Source organism: Emiliania huxleyi (assembly GCF_000372725.1).
Source record: "Emiliania huxleyi CCMP1516 unplaced genomic scaffold EMIHUscaffold_9, whole genome shotgun sequence".
Taxonomy (NCBI): Eukaryota; Haptophyta; order Isochrysidales; family Noelaerhabdaceae; genus Emiliania; species Emiliania huxleyi.
Genome location: NW_005195301.1, coordinates 1,321,978 through 1,345,140, shown reverse-complemented (window position 1 = coordinate 1,345,140; position 23,163 = coordinate 1,321,978). Strand labels below are relative to the sequence as shown.

At 67.2% G+C, this 23,163-nt stretch overlaps 5 protein-coding genes across 5 annotated transcripts in view; 4 read left to right on the top strand and 1 right to left on the bottom strand.

Annotated features, from left to right (window-relative positions):
* The first annotated feature begins 2,264 nt into the window (after positions 1-2,264).
* Positions 2,265-6,606, top strand: EMIHUDRAFT_351152 (hypothetical protein). The gene is made up of 2 exons (XM_005757873.1): positions 2,265-2,282; positions 5,875-6,606. The coding sequence occupies exon 2, from the start codon at positions 5,892-5,894 to the stop codon at positions 6,510-6,512; it is 621 nt and encodes a 206-aa protein (XP_005757930.1). The 5' UTR covers positions 2,265-2,282; positions 5,875-5,891; the 3' UTR covers positions 6,513-6,606.
* Positions 6,607-7,981: 1,375 nt separating this feature from the next.
* On the top strand, positions 7,982-11,074 carry EMIHUDRAFT_199294 (hypothetical protein; the record flags this gene model as incomplete). Its single annotated transcript, XM_005757872.1, has 4 exons — positions 7,982-8,004; positions 10,498-10,677; positions 10,732-10,969; positions 11,045-11,074. 4 exons carry the CDS (start codon positions 7,982-7,984, stop codon positions 11,072-11,074), a joined length of 471 nt encoding a protein of 156 aa, XP_005757929.1.
* Positions 11,075-15,498: 4,424 nt separating this feature from the next.
* Positions 15,499-17,074, top strand: EMIHUDRAFT_62336 (hypothetical protein; the record flags this gene model as incomplete). The annotated part of the gene is made up of 4 exons (XM_005757871.1): positions 15,499-15,743; positions 15,806-15,883; positions 15,937-16,264; positions 16,352-17,074. The coding sequence occupies 4 exons, from the start codon at positions 15,499-15,501 to the stop codon at positions 17,072-17,074; spliced, it is 1,374 nt and encodes a 457-aa protein (XP_005757928.1).
* A 369-nt stretch (positions 17,075-17,443) lies between these two features.
* EMIHUDRAFT_199291 (hypothetical protein) lies at positions 17,444-20,136 on the top strand (the record flags this gene model as incomplete). Its single annotated transcript, XM_005757870.1, has 7 exons — positions 17,444-17,465; positions 17,771-17,981; positions 18,588-18,621; positions 18,809-18,889; positions 18,958-19,152; positions 19,348-19,701; positions 20,113-20,136. 7 exons carry the CDS (start codon positions 17,444-17,446, stop codon positions 20,134-20,136), a joined length of 921 nt encoding a protein of 306 aa, XP_005757927.1.
* Positions 20,137-20,187: 51 nt separating this feature from the next.
* EMIHUDRAFT_199290 (hypothetical protein) overlaps positions 20,188-23,163 on the bottom strand; it is a gene marked incomplete at both ends in the record, with an annotated part of 3,931 nt that continues 955 nt past the window's right edge. The window contains 3 exons of the mRNA XM_005757869.1: positions 20,188-20,652; positions 20,839-20,926; positions 21,167-23,118. Of these exons, the coding sequence (XP_005757926.1) occupies positions 20,188-20,652; positions 20,839-20,926; positions 21,167-23,118 (2,505 nt within the window). The remainder of the gene's footprint in view (positions 20,653-20,838; positions 20,927-21,166; positions 23,119-23,163) is intronic.

The following is a 23,163-nucleotide window of genomic DNA, read 5'->3' as shown; positions in this document are numbered from 1 at the left end:
CGCTGGCGGCCGCTGGCGGTTGCTCCTCCTCGCAGAGGTCCGCCAGCGCTCTGTCCGCCAGCGCTGCTGCCGATTCCGAAGTAGCCATGTCGACTGGGTCAACGCCGGGGGGGGGCATTCAAGCGCCAGGACAACGAGACGGCGTCTTTTTGGCCGCCCTTTTTTTTCGACTCCGTCTGCCGCGGCTTTGGGCTGCAGTACGCCGCCGCCTCGACGTGCGGCGGCGTTCGAGGCAGCCTACGGCGCGGCGCCGCGGGCGGCTCCCTCTCGCTGATCGAAGTCTTCTGCCACAAGGAAGAGACTCACCGGACGCACCAGCAATTGCTCGGCGTCGCGCGCGAAGTAGCCCGCCGCGTGCTATGAATGAACCGCGATCTTTCTGAGCGCAGTTATAGGGTGTTGTGTGCCGTCAGAGTGACTCTCTGTGTGTCAGGGATAGTCAGGGCCGTCCATCAGAGCTCCAGTAAGCTCGGAGACAACCCATTAGCGCGGCTCGGCCTCTTTGAGTTCACTGCCTTCCCGGCGGTTTGGCTGTAGAGCCCAGGTGTCTTCTTTTTTTGCTTGGGCGGACCTGATGCCGGGGTAGGTAGGGTAGGTCTGGGCCCTCCCGTCGGGTTTTTCCCTCTCTTCACGCCGGAATTTTCACAGCAAAAAAAGAAATTTTCCGCGGAAATCACGATGTCAACCCTCCCCAAATGGGTGATCTGGTGCTTGTAGGGCTTGAGAGTGGCCTGCCATGTCACAAGAAGGACTGTGGTTGCAGGAGAGTACCACCAACCATCACTCTAGTTGGTATAGTACCTCACCTTCACCCATCGAGTGATTTCTTTTTTAGTTTCCCATAAGTAAGGTAGGTAGGTAGGTAGGTAGGTAGGGGCACCGCAGGGGCCGGCCAGGTTTTTGCATAATTTCAGCATCAGGTCCGCCCAAGCAAAAAAAGAATACAAATGTAGAGCCTCTCCAACAAACTCTACAGCAAAATCGCGCTCTACATCGCGCTACAACGGTCAACGGAGGCGCTTCGTCCCGCGGCGGATGTACAGCTCTAAAGAAAGAAAGAAAGAATTTTACAACAAAACTCCCTCGCACAACACTGGGCACAGGACTGGGCACGGGACTGGCTCGCACTGGCACTAACACAGGTACACCACGGGAGCCGCCTAAGCGACTCCTGCGAGGGTGGCGAGGCACTTAGCTCCGTGCACCCGCCCACCCCCGCCACAGGCAAGCTCATTCACGACCTGCTCTGAAGAAAGAAAACACGCAACCCAAGGGAGGGATGGGAGAACGGCACGCCGCCACCACACAGGGATTTTAAGGAGAGGAGTGTGGTGCGCTAGCCGTCGCCCACCCTGGGGAGTCTGCCTCTTCGTATCTCTTTTCGCAGTCTCTCGCCGCTTCTCGCTGCAACCTTCATGCCACCTCGCGGCCGTCCCACTCTCGTCGGTCTCTCCCTTGTCACTTCCTCCTCTGTCGCGTCGTTCTCTTCTGCCTCGTCCTGCGACGCCGCCGCCTGCCGGTCCCTTGTTGTACAGCGCTCTTCAGCGGCGGAAGTTTTTCTTCTTTCTGGCGGCATGAGCGGCGCCATCCTCCCAGCCCGCTCGCCGACCTGGCTCGGGGCGACCTGGCCTGGCTGCGCGCCTTCCTCTCCGGGCGGCGGACGCGCGGCACGTCGCTCGCGGCCCAGCTCGACGCGCGGCACGACACCGAGAAGCAGGACACGCTGCTCACCTGGGCCGCTCGGCACGGGCAGGCCGAGGCGGCGCTGCTGCTGCTCGAGGGCGGCGCGAGCGTGGGGGCGACGACTGGCGGCGGCGCTTCAGCGCTGCTCGTCGCGAGCGACAAGGGCCACCTCGACTGCGCCAGGCTGCTCCTCGAGGTTGGCGCGGCGACCGACCAAGCGATGAACGATGGCACCACGCCGCTGAGTGCTGCGAGCTTGGCTGGCGAGATCGGCTGCGTTCGGCTGCTCCTCGAGGCTGGCGCCGCGGTCAACCAAGCAGACGCTGAAGGCTTCACGCCGCTGCACGTCGCGTGCCAGGAGGGCCACCTCGAGTGCGCCCGGCTGCTACTCGAGTCGAGCGGGGCGGTCAACCAAGCCGCGGCGAACGGCGCCACGCCGCTATTCATGGCGTGCCAGCACGACCACCTCGAGGTCGCCCGGCTGCTCCTCGAGGCTGGCGCGGCGGTGGCTCATGCAGACGCTGAAGGCTTCACGCCGCTGTACGTCGCGAGCCTGCAGGGCCAGCTCGAGTGCGTCCGGCTGCTCCTCGAGGCCGGCGCAGCGATCGACCAAGCTACAGAGGAAGGCACCACGCCGCTGTTCGTGGCATGCCAGGAGGGCCACGTCGAGTGCGCCCAGCTGCTTCTCGAGGCCCGCGCAGCGATCGACCAGGCCAACAAGGAGGGTACCACGCCGCTGTTCATAGCGAGCCAGCAGGGCCAGCTCGAGATCGCCCGGCTGCTCCTCGAGGCGAGCGCGGCGGTCAACCAAGCGATGAACGACGGCGCCACGCCGCTGCTCATCGCGTGCCAGGAAGGCCGGCTCGAGATCGCCCAGCTGCTCCTCGAGGCTGGCGCGGCGGTCAACCAAGCCACGCAGGATGGTGGCACGCCGCTGTTCATCGCGTGCCAGTACGGCCACGTCGAGTGCGCCCAGCTGCTGCGCGACGCTGGCGCTGACATCAACCAAGCGATGAACGACGGCGCCACGCCGCTGTTCATGGCGTGCCAGAAGGGCCACCTCGAGTGCGCCCGGCTGCTCCTCGAGGCTGGCGCGGCGGTCAACAAAGCCCGGCAGAACGGCGCCACGCCTCTGTACATCGCGTGCTACAAGGGCCACCTCGAGATCGCCCGGCTGCTGCGCGACGCTGGCGCTGACATCAACCAAGCCGAGCAGGATGGCGCCACGCCGCTGTTCATGGCGTGCCAGAAGGGCCACCTCGAGATCGCCCGGCTGCTCCTCGAGGTTGGCGCGGCGACCGACCAAGCGATGAACGATGGCACCACGCCGCTGTTCATGGCGTGTCAGCAGGGCCGGCCCACCTCGAGGTCGCCAAGCTCCTCTCCTCCTACGGCGCCTCCCGCGCCGCTACGCCCTTCGGCACGCCCGAGGAGGTTGCAAACCGCCAAGGCCACGCCGACCTCGCCGCCTGGCTGGTCGCCAGCCGCGGCTGGACGCCGCTCCAGCACCTCGAGGCGTGCCCGAGACTAGCGGCCGGAGGCGTGATCGCGCTGTCCTCACGCCCATGCCCCTCTTCCGCAGGCGCTCACCGTCGAGCGGGCGCGGGCGCTGCTGCGCGGCGGCGCCGACCCGCTCGCCGGCGCGCCTTCTGCCCTCGAGCGGGCGCGCGTCCTCTGCTCGTGGAGCGAGTCGGATCCGACCGCTGCGGCCGTCGGTTCCACAGTCAAGATCCGCTCTCTCGTCTCGCGGCCCTCGATGAACGGCAAGGTCGGCGTCGTCGTCTCCGCCAACGCTTCGACGGCCCGCTTCGGCGTGCGCGTGGCGGGCGAGGCCAAGGCACTCGCACTGAGGCGCGCACTGAAATGGTCTCTCCCCGACTCGCCGGATCCTCTCTTTGACACACCCTGCCCTCCCTCAGGCCGGCCAACCTGCAGCCAGCGGCCGAGGCGGTGGAGGTGGGCAGGCTCATCCTCAAGGCGGCGGAGTGGTCGCCGCAGTCGCACGAGCTCTTCCCGACAGCGGCTCGGCAGCGGGCGGTCGAGGTGATGCGGCTGGGCTACCTGATCGCTTGGGACGAGGAGCGCTTCGACAGCCGCGAGGGAGCGGCTCCAGAGCTGGCGGACATCTGGCGCGGCTTTGTGCTGCCAAGGGTGGTGGTGCCGATGACATGATGACTGCTTTGGTCCTGTTTTCTTCGTGGCAGCCAACCCCCCAGGATCTCGCTCCTCTTCTATCTCGCTCTCGCTTGGTGGTGTTGGACTGCATTTGTTTTTTGTGGCTTGTTTTTTGTTCGAAAGGGAAAGAAAGAATTTAGACAAAACAACTCTCTCTCACAGCAGACAGGCTCGACACAGGTGCGAACTGGCGCGTGCTAGTACTATCACCGGCACACTAACTGCCAGCATGTGTATCGCGCGCCTTGCGGGGGGGGCGCGGAAAAGAGGAACCTCTTAGCGCCATCGCCACGGTGCTGCATGCAGCGCCGGGCGACGACGGCTTACCGCCTCCCGGTCCCCCTCGGCACACCTCCGCTGCTCAATGTTTGACGGCTCGAACCCGTGAAGCTTCCCCGTGCGCGGGTTACCCCGCACACGGGTCAGCCTGCCAGCCACGTATCCACGCAAGCGTGGTCCGCGTGCATGGCATACAGGCGTCCGCCAGACAGCGCAGAGGCTAGGCGACCGGGGAAGGACTAGCTCAAGGGCAACACAGCGTCACCAGCCGTTGGCGCGCAGAACGAGTCTGCGGCCCTCGGTTGGGACAAGGGGTTTGTCTTCTTTCTGGCGGCATGAGCGGCGCCATCCTCCCAGCCCGGCTCGCCGACCTGGCTCGGGGCGACCTGGCCTGGCTGCGCGGCTTCCTGTCTGGGCAGGGGACGCGCGGCACGTCGCTCGCGGCCCAGCTCGACGCGCGGCACGACACCGAGAGGCAGGACACGCTGCTGACGTGGGCCGCTCGGCACGGGCAGGCCGAGGCGGTGCGGCTGCTGATCGAGGGCGGCGCGAGCGTCGGGGCGGCTGACAGCGGCGGCGCCGCCGCGCTCCTCCTCGCGAGCGAGGGGGGCCACGTCGACTGCGCCAGGCTGCTCCTCGAGGCGAGCGCAGCGGTCAACCGAGCTGCTGACGGCGGCGTCACGCCGCTGTTCATCGCGTGCGAGACGGGCCACCTCGAGTGCGCCCGGCTGCTCCTCGAGGTTGGCGCGGCGACCGACCAAGCGATGAACGATGGCACCACGCCGCTGTTCATCGCGTGCGACAAGGGCCACCTCGAGATCGCCCAGCTGCTTCTCGAGGCGGGCGCGGCGATAGAGCAGCCCATGGACGACGGCACCACGCCGCTGAGCGTTGCGAGCTTCAACGGCGAGATCGAATGCGTCCGGCTGCTCCTCGAGGCTGGCGCGGCGGTGAACCAAGCAGACGCTGAAGGCTTCACGCCGCTGTACGTCGCGTGCCAGGAGGGGCATTTCGAGTGCGCCCGGCTGCTTCTCGAGGCCAGCGCTTCAGTCGACCAGGCCGATGAGCAAGGCTTCACGCCGCTGTACATGGCGTGCCAGGAGGGCCACCCCGAGTGCGTTCGGCTGCTTCTCGAGGCTGGCGCGGCGGTCAACCAAGCCGATGAGCAAGGCGCCACGCCGCTATTCATCGCGAGCCAGGAGGGCCATCCCGAGTGCGTTCGGCTGCTCCTCGAGGCCAACGCGGCGGTCAACCAAGCCAAGGACGGCGGCGCCACGCCGCTCCTCGTCGCGTGCTACAAGGGCCACCTCGAGATCGCCCGGCTGCTGCGCGACGCTGCTGCGGCCGTCAACCAAGCCAAGCAGAACGGCGCCACGCCGCTGCTCGGCGCGTGCCAGAACGGCCACCTCGAGTGCGCCCAGCTGCTGCGCGACGCTGGCGCTGACATCAACCAGGCCGCGGAGAACGGCGCCACGCCGCTGTTCATGGCGTGCCAGGAGGGCCAGCTCGAGTGCGTTCGGCTGCTCCTCGAGGCTGGCGCAGCGATAAACCAGGCCCAGCAGAATGGCGCCACGCCCCTGCACATGGCGTGCCAGAAGGGCCAGCTCGAGATCGCCCGGCTGCTGCGCGACGCTGGCGCTGACATCAACCAGGCCGCGGAGAACGGCGCCACGCCCCTGTACATGGCGTGCCAGAACGGCCACCTCGAGTGCGCCCAGCTGCTGCGCGACGCTGGCGCTGACATCAACCAAGCGATGAACGGCGGCGCCACGCCGCTGTTCATGGCGTGTCAGCAGGGCCGGCTCGAGATCGCCCGGCTGCTCCTCGAGGCTGGCGCGGCGATCGACCAGGCCGATGAGCAAGGCGCCACGCCGCTGTTCGCGGCGTGCGAGGACGGCCACCTCGAGGTCGCCAAGCTCCTCTCCTCCTACGGCGCCTCCCGCGCCGCTACGCCCTTCGGCACGCCCGAGGAGGTCGCAAACAGCCGCGGCCACGCCGACCTCGCCGCCTGGCTGGTCGCCAGCCGCGGCTGGACGCCGCTCGCGCACCTTGAGACCCTCACCGCCGCCCGCGCCACCTCCCTTCTGCGCAGCGGCGCAAGCTTACACGAGGGCGAGCCGACGCCGCTGCGGCGCGCCGCGGGCGGCGAGGGCGAGGCGGCGGCGCTGGTCCGGCGGGCGGCGGCGCCGTGGTCGCCGGCAAGCCACTCGCTCTTCCCCGCGGCGGCCCGCGCGCGGGCGGCGCTCCTCGTTCTCTCGCTCTACGAGATCCACGAGCGGTACCACCTCGACTCGGCTGGAGCCACGAACGGCATCGCGGCGCTCGACTTTGGCCACTGCGTCTTGGGCTTCGCCATCACGCGCGAGACGGAGTAGGCCGGAGCCGCGGTGAGAGTCTTTGCCTCGGCTCCGACCATGGTCGTGGCTCGTGCTGTTTGCTGTCTTGGGTCCGGAACCGCTGTTTGGATTGCCCAGGAGAGTGCGCATGTTTTCGCGGCGGGCGGGGGGGGGGGGGGGGGGAGAAAACAACCCCCCCAAGGGAGGGCGATGGGGGAGATTGTAACAAAATGCCACGGGCACATATTCCAGGGTCGGGTCTGGCTCTGGTAGGGGTGGTAGGGTAGTACACTGGAGCGACTTTTTTGGCCCAGAGTCTCGGCACCCTCGGGCCCCAGAGGGGAGACGACTTCTTTGGCTTCTCACTGAACGGCGCTTCACCACTTGCAGGGGACGGATGGGAGGACGGCACGCCGCCACCACACAGGGATTTTAAGAAGAGGGGTGTGGTGCGCTAGCCGTCGCCCACCCTTGGGCGTCCGCCTCTTCCTATCTCTCTTCGCAGTCCTTCTCCGATTCTCGCTGCAACCTTCATGCCACCTCGCGGTCTTCCCACTCTCGTCGTTCTCTCTCTTGTCGCTTCTTCCCCTGTCGCTTCGCTCCCCTCTGCCTCGTTCTGCGACGACGCCGCTGCCTGCCGATCCCTTGCTCTCGCCTCTCGGCGTAACTCTGCCCTCCTCGCGGCATATCCTGGCCCCTCGAGTTTATCGAGCTCTCCTCGCGCAAGGAACAAAACAAATGACTCTTCTGACGCCCACTGCGATCATTTGCCGCCCGGTCATATCATTGCTCAGGTCCACTCTCTCTTCGGACACTTGTACCTCTACGGCTGATGCTGGCGCTGGGGTCCCCTTTGGTTGCGGCGGTTCTTCAGCCGAAGCTGGAGCACTGAGCGCGAGCGCGCTGGCGGCGTTACAGGAGGGCCCTTTTTGTCGAAGAGGGGCCCGGCCGCCTGCGGGCGGCCATCTCTCGAGGTCTCGAGACGGGTAAAGCGAAAATATGGAAAGAAGTTTAACCAAGCGGGCACGACTCGCCGACCAGGGAGAACGGGCTCGACCTCCCTTGGAGGGGTGGCGACACGATCTAAGGCCGCCGTCCTCGCCCGGGGAGACCCCGGCCGGGCCGTCGACGCTCTCGGAGGCTGCAGTACCAGTCGAAGGCGAAGCGGAGTCGAGGCCACAGCCGAGGAAGAGGCATCAGAAACGACTACACAGGCAGTCTGGTAACGCCCGGAAGGCGAGCAAGGGGCCGGGACGAGCCGAGGGCTCGCCCTGACGGGCGAAGGAAGGGACTCTGGGACCGGAGTCGGGCGGGCGCACATGAGGCGTATCAGTGTACGTGCGTGGAGTACAGTGTTGTGTGTCCGTTAGCTCCGAGTAGGGGGGGCGTTCTGCAGTTAAGGGGAAACCCGGTACACGGAACTAACCCTCGGAGACCCGTGTTTACTTTACGGCCCTTTCCCTGCGAACGCGCACCCCCTGGGCTAGGGCTCTCTTGCCCGCAACCCGATGCCAATCATCCGGCCCGCTGGGTGCGCTTCTCAGCTCCCCGGCCCTGGATGTGCGGTTAATGACTGCACTCCAAGTGCTCCAAGCCACACGCCACACGCTACACTCCTCTCCTTAAAATCCCTGTGTGGTGGCGGCGTGCCGTCCTCCCATCCCTCCCTTGGGCTGTCCGTTTTCTTTCTTTTCTTAGTTGTTTTGTTTAAATTCTTTTCTTACGCAATACAAGATCCTGCTCGTGCAGGTGGGGACCCTGTCCTTATCCCACCCCTTGTTTGGTGTTTCGTTTTATTTATTACGCAGACGAGCGAAGAAAGAAAGACAGAAAACAAGAACCCATGCTCGTGTTTGGTGTTTACTAGCTCCGAGTAGAGGGGGCGTTCCGCCGCTAGGGGACACCCAAAGCGCAGAACTAACCCTCGGAGACCCGTGTTTACTTTAAGGCCCTTTCCCTGCGAATGCGCGCGCCCCCCCCCCCCCCCCTAGCTAGGGGTCAGGGCTCTCTAGCCCGTAGCCCGATACCGATCATCCGGCTCGCTGGGTGCGCTTCTTAGCTCCCCGGCCCTGTGGATGTGAGGTTACTGACTGCACTCCAAGTGCTCCAAGTGCTCCAAGGGAGGGATGGGAGGACGGCACGCCGCCACCACACAGGGATTTTAAGAAGAGGGGTGTGGTGCGCTAGCCGTCGCCCACCCTTGGGCGTCCGCCTCTTCCTATCTCTCTTCGCAGTCTCTCGCTCGCCGCTGGCGGCCGCTGGCGGTTGCTCCTCCTCGCAGAGGTCCGCCAGCGCTCTGTCCGCCAGCGCTGCTGCCGATTCCGAAGTAGCCATGTCGACTGGGTCAACGCCGGGGGGGGCATTCAAGCGCCAGGACAACGAGACGGCGTCTTTTTGGCCGCCCTTTTTTTTCGACTCCGTCTGCCGCGGCTTTGCCTTTGGGCTGCCGTACGCCGCCGCCTCGACGTGCGGCGGGGCGGCGTTCGAGGCAGCCTACGGCGCGGCGCCGCGGGCGGCTCCCTCTCGCTGATCGAAGTCTTCTGCCACAAGGAAGAGACCCACCGGACGCACCAGCAATTGCTCGGCGTCGCGCGCGAAGTAGCCCGCCGCGTGCTATGAATGAACCGCGATCTTTCTGAGCGCAGTTATAGGGTGTTGTGTGCCGTCAGAGTGACTCTCTGTGTGTCAGGGATAGTCAGGGCCGTCCATCAGAGCTCCAGTAAGCTCGGAGACAACCCATTAGCGCGGCTCGGCCTCTTTGAGTTCACTGCCTTCCCGGCGGTTTGGCTGTAGAGCCTCTACAACCAACTCTACAGCAAAATCGCGCTCTACATCGCTCTACAACGGTCAACGGAGGCGCTTCGTCCCGCGGCCGCTCTACAGCTCTACAGCGCTTTTCGCGCTAGTTTTCTTCTTTCTGGCGGCATGAGCGGCGCCATCCTCCCAACTCGGCTCGCCGACCTGGCTCGGGGCGACCTGGCCTGGCTGCGCGGCTTCCTGTCTGGGCAGGGGACGCGCGGCACGTCGCTCGCGGCCCAGCTCGACGCGCGGCAAAACACCGAGAAGCAGGACACGCTGCTCACCTGGGCCGCTCGGCACGGGCAGGCCGAGGCGGCGCTGCTGCTGCTCGAGGGCGGCGCGAGCGTCGGGGCGGCTGACAGCGGCGGCGCCACCGCGCTCCTCCTCGCGAGCGAGGAGGGCCACCTCGACTGCGCCAGGCTGCTCCTCGAGGTTGGCGCGGCGACCGACCAAGCGATGAACGATGGCACCACGCCGCTGAGTGCTGCGAGCTTGGCTGGCGAGATCGGCTGCGTTCGGCTGCTCCTCGAGGCTGGCGCCGCGGTCAACCAAGCAGACGCTGAAGGCTTCACGCCGCTGTGCGTTACGTGCCAGGAGGGGCATTTCGAGTGCGCCCAGCTGCTTCTCGAGGCCAACGCTTCAGTCGACCAGGCCAACAAGGAGGGTACCACGCCGCTGTACATGGCGTGCCAGAAGGGCCACCTCGAGTGCGCCTGGCTGCTCCTCGAGGCTGGCGCGGCGGCCGACCAAGCCAAGCAGAACGGCGCCACGCCACTGTTCATTGCGTGCCAGCAGGGTCACGGCGAGTGCGCCCGGCTGCTCCTCGAGGCTGGCGCGGCGGTCAACCAAGCCCGCATCAGCGGCTCCACGCCGCTGTACGCGGTGTGCCACTTCGGCCACCTCGAGGTCGCCAAGCTCCTCTCCTCCTACGGCGCCTCCCGCGCCGCTACGCCCTTCGGCACGCCCGAGGAGGTTGCAAACCGCCAAGGCCACGCCGACCTCGCCGCCTGGCTGGTCGCCAGCCGCGGCTGGACGCCGCTCCAGCATCTCGAGGCGTGCCCGAGACTAGCGGCCGAAGGCGTGAGCGCGCCGTCCTCACGCCCATTGTCCCTCTTCCGCAGGCGCTCACCGTCGAGCGGGCGCGGGCGCTGCTGCGCGGCGGCGCCGACCCGCTCGCCGGCGCGCCTTCTGCCCTCGAGCGGGCGCGCGTCCTCTGCTCGTGGAGCGAGTCGGATCCGACCGCTGCGGCCGTCGGTTCCACAGTCAAGATCCGCTCTCTCGTCTCGCGGCCCTCGATGAACGGCAAGGTCGGCGTCGTCGTCTCCGCCAACGCTTCGACGGCCCGCTTCGGCGTGCGCGTGGCGGGCGAGGCCAAGGCACTCGCACTGAGGCGCGCACTGAAATGGTCTCTCCCCGACTCGCCGGATCCTCTCTTTGACACACCTCTGCCCTCCCTCAGGCCGGCCAACCTGCAGCCAGCGGCCGAGGCGGTGGAGGTGGGCAGGCTCATCCTCAAGGCGGCGGAGTGGTCGCCGCAGTCGCACGAGCTCTTCCCGACAGCGGCTCGCAAGCGGGCGGTCGAGGTGATGCGGCTGGGCTACCTGATCGCTTGGGACGAGGAGCGCTTCGACAGCCGCGAGGGAGCGGCTCCAGAGCTGGCGGACATCTGGCGCGGCTTTGTGCTGCCAAGGGTGGTGGTGCGATGACATGATGACTGCTTTGGTCCTGTTTTCTTCGTGGCAGCCAAGCCCTAGTCCCCACTGGAGCGGCAGGCCGATTTTTGCCCCGCCTGTGCGACGTAGGCACGGCCGCGAGGGGCGGGCTGGCCGGTCGGCGCGCAGCCCCCCGACCCCGTCTACCACCGTGCCGAGTTTGGTGCGCGGATAGAAGAATTTGGCCAACCGTGAAAGCGCGAGCCAGCACTCGATCGTCGTCCGCTCGTATGTCGTAAGTAAGCTGCGCGCCCGTCCGCCCCCCCCCCCCCCGTGTAAGCGACCACGCAGCACATCGAGAACAGAAGGAGCTAAAAACCAAGAACAAGGGCAAGAAAAAGAATTCTATTCTACAAACCCTCACACAGGAATAAACACAGAAAATCCGGCAATTTTTCGGTGCTGGTAGCCCCCCCAAAACAGGCGCGCGCAGCCTGAGGGAGGGGGTGTAGAGGATGTAGAGTGTAGAGCGCTGTAGAGCTGTAGAGATGTAGAGCGCTCTGGAGCGCTGTAGAGCGCTGTAGAGCTGTAGAGCTCTACATCCGGCGCGGGACAGAGCGATGCAGATGTAGAGCGCTAGGATCACAATCGCAGCACTGATTCCAAATGTGCGACGCATTCCTCAGCGGTTGTAACCGCTGGGCGAACGCGCGAAGATGCCACGAATTTCCGAGCTGCAGCATGGGGAGACTGCGAAAACCACCCCGGGGGACAGGACGCAACTATCGGGGGATATTGTTTGCAATGGAGGGAGATTCGCCGGGATGAGAGGGGCACCGCGCCATTGCTCATCAAACGAGATGGCTGGCCTAAAATAAACTGTAGTCTCCAAGTGCTGTACTACACTACACAACAACGCAAATCCCTCTCTCTCAGCATCAAACCCTGTCGCCTTTGCCTTTGGTTTCTCGCCTCGCTCGCCTTTGAATACAGTCTGGAGTGCCGCCTCGTCGAAGCGGGCGGTGGGGGGCGGTGCAGCGCTCGCTGGCTGGAGCTCGATGCGATTGCGGCGCGGCTGCGTCGCTACCTCGGCGATTCTGACCCGGGCGCTTACCCCATCGACTTCTTCCTATCGCGGTCTCAGCCCTACCTGGCCGTTCTATATTATAGAATGGCATCCTATAATGTAGAATGGCGTCTCGCGCGCGCTCACCCGGCCGCCTCGCAGCCCCAGCGGCCGGGGGGCGCTTGCCGGGGTTGAGGCTGGTCACACACAGGCGCCACTTTAACGCGGCGAGCCAGAGGAGTCACACAGGAGAGCCCCCAACACGCCACATTTTCAGCAGCAGACGGGCCGGGGGCCGCGGTGAGGGCCCATTCTACATCGAAGAATGGGGTCCGCCGCCGTCCCCCACGGCCTCCTCACGCCCCCAGCGGCAGCGTGCCGCTCGGCCAGACTGGTGGGGTTCGCGACAAGCGCCAGTTCAACACAGAGAAGCCCAACAGTCCGCAAATGAGAGTCCTCCCCCCCGCCCCGGCAAACCAGAGCAGACGCCGGGGGCCGCGTATGGCGAAAGCAAACGCACGACGGCCGCCGGCAGCCGTTGAGCCGCTGCCGCCGTTCGAGCCTTGGATGTCCGTCCGTCGCCGCCTGTGGCGAGGGCAGTGGAAGTGTGAGATTTGTGCTCGCAAGTGGTGGGCAGGCGAAAGGGTCGGGCGGCAGAAGTGAGCAGACAGCGCGAATGCGGTCTACCTATGTCACATCTACTCCTCGTGTCACCTAGTCATGGTCCTCGCTTCCCTGCCCGGTCTCCGAGTCCTGCGCCTCGCCTGAGTCCTCGTCCAAGTTCGAGTAGTCCTCTCCTCGTCTTCGTCCTCGTCTTCGTCCTCTTCGTCGATCTCGTCGAGCCGGGTGGCTCCTGGCCCGTCCCGGCCGTGACGCTGGGGCCGACTTGCTAAGCGGGCGGGGAGACGGACCGCCAGCTCTGCTGCTGCCTGTGCTGCCCGTAGTCCTCGCCTGCGAGCGAGTGCCCTTTGCGGGGCTGTCGCTCAGAGAGCGGGTGTCGCCACGGCCGTCTTCTTATCTGGTTTGTGGTCTGCGCGCTGCGCTGCGCTGCGCGTCTCGAGGCGCGCCGCAACACAGCCCGTGTAAATGGGGTAATGGATAAACCAAGCATCCCCGATGGCCGGGGGGATGTCCCATGGCCCCGGGGTGGCCGTGGGCACGCAGGGGGCGCCGCTACGGGCCGCTGCGGCGCCCATTCTATTTCGAAGAATGCCATTCTGGAATATAGAATGTAGGTCTGAGACCGATCGAGGCCGGAGGGCTTCGGCGCGCGCGGGGCGGCCGCGGAGGCGGCGTTTAGGCGGCTCTCGGTCGAGGAGCGCGACGAGGTGGTCGCGGCGCTCGCGGCGGAGTTCAAGGCGGGGGAGTGGGAGGGATTGCGTTGCTGGGACGCTGGGCGCGGTTCTGTTTGCGGTGTCCCATTCCCGGGGTGGGAGGATTGGGTGAGGGACGGGTGCTCCTCTTTGAGGGGGACCTGGAGGAGTTGCGGAGCGGCCCGGCCCGCGGCGCTGGCGGGGGGGGCAGGAAGTCCCGCGACGGGCGCCGGCGGGGGGCGCGGCGGGAGCGACGGGGGGGGGAGGGGATGGAGTCGGAGGATGATGGGGATGGTCCTCTCGGCGAGCACCACGGTGCTCGCGGATTCGACCATCCGCCTGACTACCATTCCGACGACGCCTTCTGTGAGGAGGACGGCATCTGTGAGGGCGACGGCTTCTAAGCCGTCGCCTTTTCAGTGCCAGTCCCGTACCCGAAAGAAAGAAAGAAAGAAAATAGACACGCCAAACGAGGGATGGGACGAGGACAGGGTCCCCACCTGCACGAGCAGGACCCGTACCCGGTGTCGAGAGAGAGAGAGAGAGAGAGAGAGAGAATTCTTGATACGAAACCACGACGACACACACCAGTCGACTCGCATCGGTTGCCTCCATGAACGGCGGAGCTATTCTCGCGCCCACACCACACCTGGCTCCAACGTGGACACGCCCATAGCTGGGGACACTACTAGGTCACGCATGGCATCACAGAAGTTTTATCTCTGGGCCCCGAAAGGCATCTCTAGCAGTGTCGTTACACATGCCCCCTCCCCTCCTGGGCGCATGCGCCTCACGTCTCGCCAGAGCATAAGCCCTTGGCGTGTGGCGAGACGAGTTTTTCGCCATCGCAGCGAGCAGCAAGCCGCCCGCCGCAAACAGCCGGAGGCATCGCCACGGCACTGGCTGCGCCGCGGTCCCGCACCCGTCGACGCAGCTCCCCCCGCGGAAGACCGCGCGTAGCAACGTCTTGACGATCGAGATGAGCGTGCCTGAAGCTCGCCCACCTACTGCCCCTGAGAGTTGGTTATTGAGTGGGATCAGCTCCCCCCCTTGGGATCGAAGCCGCCACAACCTCACACCCAACATCCCAGGCGGGATCAGAAGGGGACTCCACACCGGACACCGCCCGGGCACAGCCCCCCTACCCGTCGGATCGCACAGAGGGCCCCCTCGGAGCAGCCCACACACAATCACGCATCGGCAGATTGAGTGCCTGAGTCAGGCAGACAGCACAGACAAGAGGAGAGAGAGGAGAGAGAGAGAGAGAGAGAGGAGAGAGGAGAGGGTGAGGGTGTGAACACACGTGAGGAGTGGGGGAGGGTGTCTGTGGTGGGTTGTAGTCATACTACGTGGTTACAACCACGCGCCCCTCAGGAGCTTAAGGTAGAGCTGAGCGTCCAAGACGCCTCGGTGCCTCCCACCGGCGTGAAGACCATCCGGATCAATCGAGCCCGCCTCCGGCGGGCCGTCCCCGCGATGGCCCACGGTCCTCCGTCGCCTGGTTGAACCCCCTGCCTCCCGGTTGACCCCCCGGTCCCCGTACACGACCATGAAATAAACTCAAAGTCCACCACAGCCACCAGCCTCCACCTCCACCCGCGAGCCGCCACCGCTGCCGCCCGCGACGCCGCCCGCCGCGTCAGATAGCCGCGACGCGCGCATCGAGTCGCGTCGGAGAGCCGCGCCGCACCAGCAGCAGCATCTGCACCACCAGCAGCAGCAGCAGCACCACCACCACCACCCGAGAGAGAAGCGCACCTGCCCGACGCCGCCCGCCGCGTCAGACGCTCGCGACGCGCGCGTCGAGCCCAGTCGCACAGCCGCGCCGCGCCAGCAGCAGCATCGGCACCAGCAGCAGCAGCACCACCACCACCAACAGCAACAGAGACAGGCAGTGCAGGCGCAGAGGCGCTCGCAGAGCGGCGCTCAGCGCCGCGCACGCCACGCTGCGGACCGTCGGACGAGCGCACCGTACGTCGGCGGCGAGCCGCGTCGCCAGCCGTCTCGCGAGAGAGCGGCGCCGCCGCGTGCGCGCAGCAGCCGCCGCGGCAGAGGCGAGCCGCGGCGACGTCCGCACTAACGGATAACGGCCATTGGCGGTTTATCTCTCTCTCTCTCTCTCTCTCTCTCTCTCTCTCTCTACCCGGTGTCGCGAAGAGAATTCTTTTTGGCTTAAGATTCTTTTTTACGTGTGAATGTCGCTGCTCCTGCTGTCCGTCTACGGCTTCTCTCCCGCTGGCGACGAAGTCAAGGCCCTCCCAGGCTGGTATGGCGCGCTCCCTTCCCGCCAGTTCTCTGGCTATCTTAGCGTCGGCGAGCACAAGAAGCTGCATTACTGGCTGGTCGAGGCCGAGGCCCGCCCAGAGTCGGCGCCTCTTGTGCTGTGGCTGAACGGTGGGCCTGGCTGCTCCAGCTTGGACGGCTTCATCTACGAGCATGGGTGCGCCGCTCGCTCACACATCCGCGTACTCCCTGCCTGCTGACGCTACCTCGGATGCCCAGGCCGTTCCGGACGAGTCCCGAGGATCCCACCAAGCTCATCCGATTCGAGCACGCGTGGTCCAAGGTCGCCAACATGCTGTACCTGGAGGCGCCAGCAGGCACCCACGCGCACGCGGCCCTGCACTTGAAAGGAAGCTCTGTGGAGATTTTGCCTTGCCTTTAGGCGTCGGCTTCTCGTACAGCACCGACCCCGCGTGCAGCGCGGGCAGCGCTCGGCCGTGCTCCGACTACCGGACGGACGACGACCAAACGGCGGCGGACAGCGCAAGTGCGCTGCAGGCCTTCTTCGAGGCGTTCCCTCGCTTCCGGAGCGCCTCGATGTTCATCACGGGCGAGTCGTACGCCGGCGTGTACGTGCCGACCCTCGCCGAAGCGGTGCTTGCGCTCGTGGACAAGGGAAGGTGGAAGGGCGCCGCGCTCGAAGGCATCGCCGTCGGGAACGGCTGCTCGGGCACAGAGGTTGGCGTGTGCGGCGGGCAGCGCTGGATCTACGACACCCAGTATCTGCTCGGTACGGGCTTCGTCTCGCCGCGCCTCAAGACGCAGGTCCGTGCCGCGTGCGACTTTGGAGCGTCGGAGCCCTCCGCGCCGTGCTCGAGGCTGCTCGACCAGATGGGCGAGGCGGTCGGCCACGTGAACCTGTACAACGTCTACGGGCAGTGCATCTCCAGCGGGGGTGCTGTTTCCAATGGCGCCGTTGGAAACAGCAGCGCCGACGCAGTCCGGTTGCCGTCCACGCAAAAGATACCGTACGCGGGGGGCGGTTTCCTCGGCGGCGGCAGCGGCAAGCTCTTCTCGGGCCGCACGCGGCTGCGCGGGCCGGACGCCTGCATCGACTCGGCCGCGGGCTCAGCGTACTTGAACCAGCCGGCCGTGATTTTGGCGGCGCACGTCGTGAAGCAGCCCATCCCGTGGTCGACGTGCGGCAACCAGATCAGGTACACGTCCACGCGCAAGAACCTGCCTCGAGACACGTACCCGGCCCTGGTCAAGCGGCTGCGCGTGCTCGTCTACAACGGAGACTGGGACGCGTGCGTGCCGCACACGGACGCGGAGGCGTGGACCGCGGGCATGGGGTACGCAGAGGCGGCGCCGTGGCACCCGTGGCGCTACAAGAACGGCACGCAGGTGGCGGGGTACGCCACGCGGTACGCCGCGAACAACTTCACCTTTGCCACCGTCAAGGGCGGCCGGCACGAGGTGCCGGAGACCGCGCCCGAGCAGGCGCTCGAGCTCCTCTCGCGGCTGGTGGGCGGCAGGCAGTTCTGATGGCGGGCATGGCCAGACGGCTTTATCGGTGTACTGGTCCACTCGGTTCTGCGCCCACCGATGCGGATCATTCATACTCGAGACGCAGATCTTTCTGCTCCGGCTCCCCGGTTCGAGCCGGTTCTGCCCTGTGCTCGCTCGTGTCTGCGCTAGCGCCTTAAAATTGTGCTGTCCGTGACCGGCGCCGGCGTCGCCGTCGGTGTCGGGTGTGGTGCGGGTCGCCCGTGGCCCCCGGATGTACGTGCGTAGCTCCGTAAAAAATGTGTGCACGTGTTGCGCCCGCGGGCGGCCGCCGCAGTGTGTGCACAGTTTGAAGGGGTGTGGATGCTGTGAGAGATTGCTGAGTTGGGGCTGCGCGGAAGGCGGCACATGCTCGTCTGCGAGGTCGTACGTACGGTACGGCTCTCTACGGCTTTACGAGCGCAGCGCCCGTCAACACTACTAACACCACTCGGTCACGAACTAACCAATCGATCTCGCCTGCGAGGTCGAGCTCGGCGCACCGCTCCACACTCGCCGCGCCCGCCGCACCGGTCCGCGACACCTCCGAGACGCTGCCCACCTCCCTCGCCCGCCGCGCGCCTTCCGAGACGCGCGCCTTCCACACCCGCGGCCCAGCCGCCCAGCAGCGCACACCTCTTGCGACTCGGTCCGGCCGCCCAGCAGCCCCGCGACACGCCCGCGACTCGTCCGCAGACCTCGACCCAGAGAAGGACCTCGAGGCGAAGGGGTTCGACTCGGTCGCCGCGTCGGCGTCGGCGGGCGGGCTGCGCGCGCCCGAGTTCGTGCTGCACCGCACCGAGCGCGTCGTGCCGCGCTACGTGCTCGCGGTGGCGCAGTGCGGCAGGGGAGAGCCGGCCGAGCTCCGGCCCGCACTCGGCTGGGGCAGGGCTCGGCCACCGGGGGAGTGGCTCGCCGCCCTCCGCGCCGCCGCCGCCGCCGCTCCTGCCGAGGTCGCGGCCGAGGCGCCGGGCGGCAAGGGCGGCGCGGCGCCCGGCACGGCCGGGGCAGGGCGTGTTGCGGCGGCGCGGTCGGCGCCTTCGCCCGGCGGGGTCGGCGCGCTGCTCTCGCCGGAGGAGCGCACGCTGCTCAAGGAGCTTGTCGCGGGCGGCACGCGGGTGGCGCGGCGCGAGACTGGCGGCTGGAGCTCGTGGGGCGGGTCGGCCCTCTCTGGCGAGAGGCGGGTGGTTGACGCTGAGCGGGCGGCTCTCGTGTTTGAGCACCTTGGCGACGAGGAGGAGGGCGGAGGCGGCGGCGGAGGCGGCGGAGGTAGCGGCCAGGATGGCGACGACAGCGGAGGCGGCGCCTTCCTCGCGGCCGTCGGCCTGGAGTCCGTCTCGTCGATCTCGCCCGCTCCGGCGGCGTCCCCTCCCGGCCTGCTGGTGGAGGTGCGCGGGTCCGGGTGGGTATGGTCTCGGCAAGGGACGGTCTCGCTCACGCTGCTGCCCGACGCGGCCGGCGGCGGCGGCGACGGCGGCGGCGGCGGAGCCACCCTCGAGGCGCGCCGCGACAGGCTGCTCGCGCTGCTGCGGGGCCTCGCCTCGCGCGTGCCTCCGCGGCTGCGGGAGGCGGCCCCGCCCCCCGCCGCGGCGGCGCTTGGTTGGCCGACGAGTCGAGCTACCGCGCGGAGCGCGCCTCGCTGTCACCTGCGGAGGTGCGTGCGCTGCTCGGCCAGCCGGAGCCGCCCACTTCCCTCTGCGACTGCTTTGGCGCCGAGCGGGGTGCGTCGGCGAGAGCGGTGGCGTCGTCGCTTTGCGAGACTGCGCAGAGGCGCGCGCCTCCTGCTCCTCCTTCCTCAGCGGCCCCCCGATCGAGGTCCGTCGTCGAGCGCGGTCGCGCCTCTGGAGGAGCCCTGCTTGAGCCTTGTCTCAACTGCATTGTAGGTCGTCCTCAAGCTAGCTTGCGTCCCGCTCGCCCTCCCGCTCGCCCTCGCGCTGTTGCTGCTTTGGCGCGTCCTGCCCGCGGCGGCGCGGCTGGCCGGATCGGTGCTGTTCGCCGCCAGCCGCGCGGTGCACGCCGGCTGGGTGTCCGCCGTCGAGTGGGTCGCCACGCACTGCAAGCGCTGCGTCTACGCGCTGGTCGACCGCTGCTGCCTCCCCCTCTCGCGTGCCGTCCGCGTCGCCGCCGCCCCGCTCGTCGCCGCCGCCGCCGCCGCCCTCCGCCTCGCCTCGCCCGCGGCGCGCGCGCTCCGCGACGGCACCGCGGCGCGGCGTGCACGCGAGCCGAGATCGCCCAAACTTGCCCAAGATCACCCCGAGGTCGTTTGGGAGCAGGCGCTCGGCGTGCACGCGAGCCACGCCGTGTGCGTCGGCGCCCGCGGCGCTTGCCGCGGCGCCGTGGCGCTCGACGCGCTGGTTACCGAGGCCGTCTGGCTCCCCCTCGAGGCTTGCGCGCGGCTCGCGTCGCACTTGCTCGGAGGGTGCGCGGCGGCGACGCAGCGCGCGTTCGCCTCTGCGGGCGACGCGCTGCTACGGCTCGTCGCGGCTTGCTGCCGTTTGCTCGGCCACGCGATTTCCGCGTTCTGCTCCGCGCTGAGCATGATTTTCGACGCGGCGGCGCCGCTCGTCTCCGCTTTTGTGAGCGCGGTCTCCTTTCGCATGCGCCACGTCGCCGCGGCGCTCTCGCCGGTCGTGACACTCGTGCAGGCGGCCCTCTCCGCCGCCCTCTCCGCAGCGCTGGTGGCGCTTGCGGCGGCGGCGGCGGTGGCGACGTGGGTGTTCGACTCGTTGCTGGCGCCTACGTTTGCGGCCGTGGCGGGAGCGGTTACCGCCGTTGGCACGGCGGTGGCGGGCGCGGTGGGCGCGGTGGGGGCGGCGGCGGGGGCGGTGGCGCTCATGCTCGGGGAGGCGGTGTGGGCTCTCTCGTCTCTGCTCAGTTGCCTCGGCCTCGGCCTCGGGCCTCGGCGGCGGGCGGACGCGGACAGCGGGGTTAGGGCGGTATCAGCGGCAGGCGGGGTGAGAGCGATCTGAAAAGGTCAAACTCAGACACCTCTGTCGTGGTGAAGAATGCCTTATTTTTACGAGATGAGTGCCCCCCAGGCTAAGCGACCGTGTAGAACGTAACGCACGCTATCCAATGTACGTACACAGTACCATCATATCTCTCGAGCAGCTTCAGCGGATCTCCTCGCGCCTGTCCCCGGCGCGCTCGATCCTCTTCTTCTCCAGCAGCTTCTTCCTCTCCCGCTTGGCTCGCCGCTCCTCAAGCTCCTTCTTGCGCTCGTTCTCCGCTTCCCGTCGGCGCAGTTGGGCCCCAAACAGCCGTGCACCCTCTCCCGGCGCGGCCAACACACCGGATGCCAGGCTATGAGCGCCAATTCCAAACGCTGCTGTGCCTAGTGCTGTGCCCATCAGCGCTGCGCCCGCCACCGAGCCCACAGCGCCCGCCACCGAGCCCACGGTGCCCGCCACCGCTTCCAGCTTGCTCTTGGCCTCGTCCTCGGCCTTCTGGAAGTGCTCAGCGAGTACCGCCGCCTCCTCTGCCTCCTTCTTCCTTCGCTGCTCCTTCTTGCGGACCCTCCTCTCCTTCTTGTCCGCCGCAGTGCTTGGCCCCGCGGCATCCGAGGACGAGGCCCCGCCCTGCCCTCCACCCACTACCGGCCCCTCCTCCACCTCCTCCTCCTCGCTCGCGTCCTCTTCCTCGAAGAGAGCGGCTGTCATCACGGACAAGCGGCTGCGACCGCCCTCATGTCGCTTGATTGTGAATCGAGGCGCAGGCGAAGCCGCTGGGCTGGGCTTGCTCGGACGAGTCTTTCCCCGCTCAACCAACCACTCGCCTCCTCCGGCCTGCTCGGCCTGCTCGCCGCGAGCAGAGACTGCCACGTCTGCACCGCTCAGCGCATCCGCCTCCATCCTGCGAGAACTGGGGCCTGCACTGTCGGCGGCATCGTCGAGCGGTGCTGTGGCCTCGATCGGCTCCGCACCGCCTTCAGCACCTGCAGGCGCCCCAATGCCCAAGATGGCGGCATCTCTGAGCAGCTGCGGCGACATCATCTCCTGCGGCGCATGGCATCCAGCCACGGCGAGGCGTTCCAAGCGCTCCACCTGCGGGAGAACGCCGCCGCCGCCGCCTTCGCTGTCGCCGCCAGGCGACAAAGCTGCCTCGAGCGCTGCCAGCCGCGACGCGATGCCACGCGCCTCGACACGACGGTCGCCGCCGCCGCTGTCAAACGCATGCTCCTCCAGCGCGTCGAGCCGCGAGTGGATCGAGCCCTGCACCGGCGAAAAGGCTCGGCGCGGTTCCACCGCCGCTGCGACCGGCGGCCCTGGCGGCGGCGGGGAAGAGAAAGGCGCGCTCCCACCGTCGCCGCCGCTGCTGCTGCTGCTCAGGTCGGGCACTCCAGGTCGAAACGCGGTGACGCCGACCCGTTCGGACGCGTCAGACACGTAGGCGACCGGGCCCTGCCCTGCGTAGTCCGGCAGCTTTGCCTTCAGCCGCCCGTCGGCCTGCACGACCTTTTCTCCATGCTTCTTCGCCGCCTGCATCTGCCGCTTCGGGATGCCTCGCTCGCGACCCCGCTTCGCGCAGTGCTCGGAGGCGAGGACGGTAAGCTCTGACGTCTCGCGCGAGGAGCGGGCGAAAGCAGCCGTCTTCTCCTCCTCGAAGAGCGTGTTTGGGGGCAGTCCGAGCGCAGCGCAGAGCGGGTTGCAGACGTGGGACTTCATGAAGAGCATGATCCCGCGCGAACCGTGGTCAGTCAGGCCGAACATATTGGCCTCGATCTCGCCCGACTGCGAGTGTATGACGGGATCGTTCAACACGAGCTCGCGCCGTGTAGCTGCGTAGCAGCCCTGGATGTCGCACACGAGCAGCCGCCCGCGCCGCGCTCGTCCGTCGCTGTCCTCGTAGTCGACCCCGTTCTCATTGTCGGCCAGCGTCCAATGCGAGAAGGCCTGCGGCACGTGCTCCGTCCGGATCCGGCCCTCGTCAGAGCTGCCATCGCCAGAGCCGAGAGGCCGCTCGGCGCGCAGCACGATCCCGTTGTTCGTGTTCCACTTTTGGAAGTCGGCCTCGAGCCGCCTCTCCGTGAAGAGGATACGCTTGCTCGGGATCTCGGTCGTGATGAGAAAGGCCTCGAGGTATTTCAGCCTCGGGATGTCGCCGCCGAGCTGCGCGGTCGCCGCGTTGAAGTTTTGTGCGAGGTTGCCGGCGGTCACCTGGCACACGAGGCTCTTGTCGTGCGTCTCGATCTCAAAGCTGTCGTTCACGCGCGCGTGCTTGTCCTCCTTCACCACCCACTGCTCGCCGGGCTTGGCCTCGAACTCCACCGCGCGCTGCTGGCGTCCACGCGAGTCGGCTGTGACCTTGGTGAACGTCGTTCGCGTCACGAAGCGCATCGCAAAAACATTTCGCTCGCCACCGTGGCCAAAGGCGCCGTCCGCAATCTCGATGTCCGCCTCGCCCAAGAGCTCGTTCGGCGCCCCAAACTCGCCCGGTGGCGGCGCCTTGTAGATCTTAGCGCGAGGGTATCGCGTGAAGCGGCCCTCGAACTGGTTCAGAAAGACGGCGCGCAACGGGCGGCGGTACTTGGTAGTCGAGGAGGCTAGGCGCGACTGCGTCAGCGACGAAGAGACGCTCGAGACGCCGCGGGCGAGCGACCGCGCGTCGAGCGTGCAGCAGTTGAAGTGGCCAATGTCGCGCGGCAGGGCCTCGGTCATGCTGCGCAGCACGACAAACTCCTCCTCCTTTCCGAGCCCGATCGAGTGCCACTGCAGCCGCCGCTTGTCATAGTCGAGCAGCGCGCACAGCTCCTCTAGCTGTGCGGCGAGATGAGGCAAGAGGCGGGTCCGCTGCCACCGCTCGTGGTCGCCGCCGTACTCGTCGAGGCGAGATGAGGCGCAGCTGACGCACTGCAGCTCGTCTGCAGCGTTCCTCCAAGTGCAGCGCGCGCAGACCCAGGCCCCAGCGCCCGGGATGTCGCACGGCTTGTCGCTCGGCCGGCCGTCGGAAAAGAAGAGCACCGTCGTGCAAGCTGTCGGGTCGAGGACGCTGGCGCCCAGCTCTGCCAGCCGCACCGCCTCTGCTAGCGCGGGAGCGTAGAACCCCTCACCCCGCGGCGCACACAAGAGCGACGACCCAGGCGCGTTGCG